Source organism: Ischnura elegans, chromosome 7 (assembly GCF_921293095.1).
Source record: "Ischnura elegans chromosome 7, ioIscEleg1.1, whole genome shotgun sequence".
NCBI classification, from domain to species: domain Eukaryota; kingdom Metazoa; phylum Arthropoda; class Insecta; order Odonata; family Coenagrionidae; genus Ischnura; species Ischnura elegans.
In genome coordinates this window covers 51,207,445-51,213,306 of record NC_060252.1, presented here as the reverse complement: position 1 = coordinate 51,213,306, position 5,862 = coordinate 51,207,445, and the positions used below count along the sequence as shown (strand labels likewise).

General features: G+C 35.6%; 1 protein-coding gene across 1 annotated transcript; it reads right to left on the bottom strand.

Annotated features, from left to right (window-relative positions):
* Window positions 1-367: 367 nt before the first annotated feature.
* On the bottom strand, window positions 368-5,482 carry LOC124162976. The gene is made up of 11 exons (XM_046539755.1): window positions 5,339-5,482; window positions 4,956-5,080; window positions 4,710-4,857; window positions 4,222-4,313; window positions 3,943-4,088; window positions 3,674-3,740; window positions 2,750-2,915; window positions 2,108-2,307; window positions 1,867-2,008; window positions 1,622-1,758; window positions 368-1,477 (listed from the first exon to the last, which is right to left on the bottom strand). The coding sequence occupies exons 1-11, from the start codon at window positions 5,400-5,402 to the stop codon at window positions 1,130-1,132; spliced, it is 1,635 nt and encodes a 544-aa protein (XP_046395711.1). The 5' UTR covers window positions 5,403-5,482; the 3' UTR covers window positions 368-1,129.
* Between the last annotated feature and the right edge of the window lie 380 nt (window positions 5,483-5,862).

Genomic DNA, 5,862 nt, shown 5'->3' with positions numbered 1-5,862 from the left:
CAACGCGGTTTACATGGCAGTGACGCATCGACGACGCATAAAAATGGGCGCATTCATGAGTATGTGAAAGAGATGAGATTCATACCACAATAGGTCTGCCTCTTGAATTTCAGAAGAAATAACAAATGTTTTCCCAATTGATCGCAATTTCAAAACAAAGTTACCTTTAAAGGTGAAATAAAATGAAATAAACACTTTATGAACTGAAGTCTACCGTTCAATTATTATCATAAATAATTAAATTTGATTAAATAATGATTATTGAGATTAATAAAATAGTATTTAGTAAAATATAGTAGGCTACAACAAACATTAAGCTAGGAAAACAAAATCTTGAAGAGGTGAAAATGTTTTGCTGCCATTTCACCTCTACCTCCAGTCTTTGAGGCTTTACTGCAGAAAGTGTGGCCTATTAAATATGATTCTGGTGGAATATAATTACCAGTGTTTTTAAAGTGCTTCAGGCGGTGATGTTCTGTACTCAAATGTTTAAATGGAGATTCCAAAGCTTGAAACATTTTCAGCACTTCTTCTGTTTCTCCCTCATCGCAGTTAGATAGCCTTAATGAATTAGTCACTTTAGTTCTTAAAAGCTCCAAGAAACCCCCACCAAGAAAGGTTTCCACATCCTCGATTATAGTTTGGATGTGATTCCTTGGTAAGCAAGGATTACTGTACAGTTTGGATACAAATGAATCAGCACAAAAAAAGAGAGAATTTATGAAATCCTGAGAAAAGGTTTTAGTTTGAGGAGCAGTATCATGAGAGGCATTATTGCTGAGATTTGGCATGTCTTCATAATCACCATCATCCTGGTCTACAACAAGTCCATTATGAATTTGGTCACCTATTTCTGTTGGCTCAAGAAGAAATTTATGTACCTTTTGTAGATGTTTCCGAAAGGAGTTTCGGGAGTGGAATACTCTAAAACAGCCATTCTCTGCACATCTATAATGGTCAGCAATGGGATGAGCAAACGTGTAGTGAGCAAACAGACCACGAATAGTGGATATTTCTGCCCCACACTTATCACATACAGGCATTATGAATTAGAGAAAAAGACCTAGTCACTAGCAGAAAATAAAATCTTAATGAAAAATATGTACACAAATAAATATAATAAGGGAATTTAATCCCTTGCTGCACTAAAATCTTGCAGCAGAGTCTCTACAAAGCTGAAGTGAGGCTCAAATTTTCGATCACGAGGTATATCGTACACTGCCCTTTGAATGAACTGCCAAATTTGGCTGGCTTCAGGAGGGTACTGAGCATTCAAGGCATGAAATGCCTTGAATGTGATATCCACTGCCTTTAGTGGAGTTTCCACCTCGAAGTATTTGGGGCCAATGATGGCGAATGCCTGGTGTATCTCTCTCCACGAAGGTCCCACCACAGCTGCTAGAGGTTGAAGCTGGCAGCCAAAATTCAGTAGGCGATCCTTTCTCAGCTCAAGCTGTGTTTCCAGGTCCCCAATAACCTGAGGGTTGAGAAAATTTGTAAGATTTCTGTTAAAAGTTACTATCTGAACTGTATTATCATAATAAATGTCATCAACCAATTAGATAAAAAATTGAAATATAAGATTTATTCGGTGAATATAGTGTGAATATTGATTCCTTACTTTTACGTGTAAAACAAAAGCTTCCTGAGCCTCGAGCTTTGATGGCCTCCACTCTCGCACTGATTTAGTTTGCTTCCGGGCATTTACAGTGGGAAAAATCTTGCTCATATGCAAGAGAGCTAGAGCTGTTCTTTCATCTGAAAATGAAGAAGATTCTTCTACATGAAAATAGAATAAAACATAATCTGTCCTAGTGTTATGCAAGTCAGGTGCTAATTTACAATTAATACTTTTCTGCTACTCACCAGGTGAAATTGCTTCATCAAGTGCCTTCCTCAACTCTCCTTTAAGGCAGACCCTTTCCAGGACAAAATTACTAAGCCTTGGCCATAGAGCATATAAGCTCATGGAGCTATTGGGGAATTTGGAGGTGAAGTCAATCTCCAACTGCAATAGTTTTGATAGCAAATCAATAACTCACCAACTACACTATTCATAAAATAAAAGTTTAGCTCAAAAATTTGATGAAATATATGGATTACTTACCAGCATATAGCCTCTATCTAAGCGTAACGCAGGATACCCTTTCATATACTCATGGACTGATTTCCCATCTCTTTGGAGGCAGCGACGTCTAATTTGATGGGTTTTTTCCCAATATTCCTGAACTTTAACCCAGGGCTCAGCATTATTTTTCAGCCATTGGAGGGAGTCATCATCATCTTGGCTATCATCCACCTCAGATTCTGTAAAGGAATGAAACTATTAGTACATGGAAAATATATTTCTGTACACTGTACGATGACTGCCTCAAAATATTATTTAAAAATTAAAGTAACAATAATGGAGCCTTGGTGTGGGTCCAAGTATTGGTTGACAATTGTTAAAAATTGGAGTACTTGAATTAAAAGCAATCAATCACTGCATAACTCTCCAACTGGCATAATTTATTAATATACCTCTCCACACCCTCATTCATCCGTCAGTTTAAATGATGTGCTCCTTGCCCTGAACTGAGATTTGTAAATGCTAATAATATATATATATGTATGTATAATGGCTATTTTATCTAAGTTACTAAGTAAAGGAAATTTAAAATAACTCTAACAGCTATTACTAACATTTAGATTTCTTAAATTACCCTTCAAAATGACAAGTTATTCCTAACACTAAGATATAAAACATTACCTTCATTACCTTGACTGAAACTTTCATGTGCTCTTTTTTCACCCCTTTTCCGCCCTGGTATAAGGCCAAGCTTAGAATGGCAGCGGCGGGTATTATACCATTTAGAGTATAATTTCCCTTTACCAGTCTCGCACACTCCTCTTGAGTCGATCGATATCCAGCAACCCTGAAAATGTTTTTCATTCCTTAAGTAATTTTACAGTAGCATTAAAAAATTCTTCGAATTACTATCTCACTGAAATGACAACACCATGCTGAGAGGAACAGCTTCAAGGAAATTACCCCTTACAAAGAGAATGGAGATGTTAAAGAGCACTAATAGAAGGAAAATGGGAAATATTAAAGAAAATCTTTGCATAAGCAAGGGCTGAAGATGGCAAAGTTATAATAATAATTATATTAATATAAAATAATTATATTCTTGAGAGTGAAAATATTTGGTTGGAAATGGAGGAGAGTCATGAGACAAATATTGAATACCAAGAGGGGAGATAGACAATCTGAAGAATTCAATGGGGTAACAACATAGACTTATATATTTTCACTTTATAATGGCTTATCAGTTATAGGGGTTGACTGTAATTGATTGTATAACCACCATAATTTTCTATATATGTACATATATGTTTACAAAAAACTAATGAAAATGTACATATATATTGTTTAGTTTCATAAAGCTACAAGGAAATGAAACATTTAAAATAATTAATCTGTTGAATGGTTTGAGTGCAAAATCACAAGATAGACATTAACTCTCTTTTGAAAGTAAAGCACAACATTTAAGGAATGTAACCAAGTAGACTTGTAACTCTGAAATCCTTGCCATCCATATTGAAAAGAGGCTTGACTGCAATAACTTCAAATTAATTAATTAGGTTACATGTCTTGTCCAGTTAGCTCTGCAGATCACCAGCTTGTACTCACCTTGCTTTCAGTGGGGAACAGTTCCACTATCCTATTTGCCAAATAGGTCAGTCTATCAGCCGAGAGTCTGTAAAGTAACCAAAGGTACACTAATAACACACAAGCGCAAATCCCCAACTTACTAACAGTCAAGAATTGGCATGATTTTAAGGCAATACTATTCATAGAAGTTAATCAGCTTCAAACCGTACACACCATTAACATTGAAGACTTTAAAAACCTGTGAAGGGTTTAGGGTGCATAAAAATAAAACCTAAATTGGGGAGTACCTTCTATCAAGATCATCTCTGAGTTCATGAGCAATGATACGCCCAGCCAACAGATCTCTTGCCCTTTTGTCTAGGTGTCCCAGACTCTTGTATGTCCCTAGGACAATTTTGCCCTCACTGGTAGAAAGCAGAACTTTTTCAAGGTCCTATGGAAAGTGATACAAACTTGTATAACCAAATAAAACTATTACCTTGCCAATTATAGTAAATACGATTTGCATTAAATAATGTAATAACTATCAAAAATCTAGCCACTGCACAATGGTTTGTGAAACTCACCAATTCTTCCTCAAAATATAATTTGTTGTGCACAGACACCTCAACAGGTTTAGAAAAATCTCTGCCAATCACAATAATCTCTGCCCTAGGTTCTGTAGAGAAAAATTCGAAGTCATTTCTAGCAATTCATGACAAAACGGTTTTGAAACATACCATGAACTTCAAAATGTAATTGTAAACATTCAAATGGGCGACACAAATGGATTAAATCATATCTACAGGACATCTGAAACACAATGGGATCTATTTTGCAAATGTTTATAAGATGGAATTTGATATCTATACTTAGCAGATGAGCATTCATGTACAGAAGTTGCCATTTACTGAATAATAATATTACAATGATGTTTATAGATATATAATTTTAGCGTATTGGTTGCAATCACTGGCAAAATGCGTTAAAATAATTTAACTGAAAGTCATAGTCATTAAAGGAATATTGAAATTCACTACAAGCTAAAAAAAAATTATTCATTTGATAACTTTACCACTACATGAAATTTGGCCGTTGTCAGGAATTTGGTTTGACACATCGTTTGAGGTGCCTTCTACAATGTTTGTACTTATAGGGTCTGATATCTGTGGGGTACTCTCAGGAAAAGGGTCGATTATCTCTGATATTAGCGCAGTACTCTCCTGAAAGCAAGCATATAAGCGTTGAAATTGGCAAATTTAGGCTGATTTACTATAAAACAGAATCAAATTCCAAGTTTGAAGAGTACCAAAATACAAACCGTTTCTTTCTTTCCCTCGCTCCTCATTTTCATTCGGAACCTGAGCCTATCCCCAACTAAAGGCATCAAGAGCTCCAAAGTCCGTTCGTCTATGAACTCGAGTAAGTCCTCGGTAATGCACTGCTCTAAATAAACCCATGACAAAATTCCATTAGCTATTACACGATATAAATGGCGGCCCGCACTCATCTTCACACACTGGTATTTTTTCATGAGTTTTTAAGTGAACTAAAACAAGGCTGAAGATAACTTCTGATTAAGAGAATGACGTTTACTGCCAATATTACAATTCCAAACAAGCCTCGAAAAGTACAATTGAATACTAATATTAAAGCACGCACTGAGGAAACCTAATAATACAACAAATTTAATTACTTTGTTACCTTGAAAAGTCTTTACGGCTTCCTCGCTAAGCCCCCATCTCCTTAGCTTCTCCTCAAGACTCATAATTAAAACTCCGGATGCTTGAAATAAACACAATTTCAATGATGCTATTAATTGTATATCGTCACACTAAACACTTTTGTACGAACACGTAGGCTTTAGCGATCCAAAAATTGTTATTAAATAAAGTATTCTTATTGTTCTATCCTACGGTGTACTGCAGATGAAAATAAAATGCAAAAAAATGTTCTAATCTTAAATACACCACGATATTTCGAAGTAATGAAAAGTATAGCCAAAAGCATTTATGGTGGAAGTTGAAATCTATGGTGAATCTACGAAAACTGATTTAGGTGCTTCCTTCTTTTTTTACTGGCTCACCAAACGGAAGATAATATTTAAGGAAATATAAAAATATAGAACAAATACTTACCGTAGGCAATGATTTTTGAAGATTCTTGCAGCTCTACTCGGCGAACACGTGAGGCGAAGGCTTCTGCAATGGGAAAGACCAGTTCCTCTC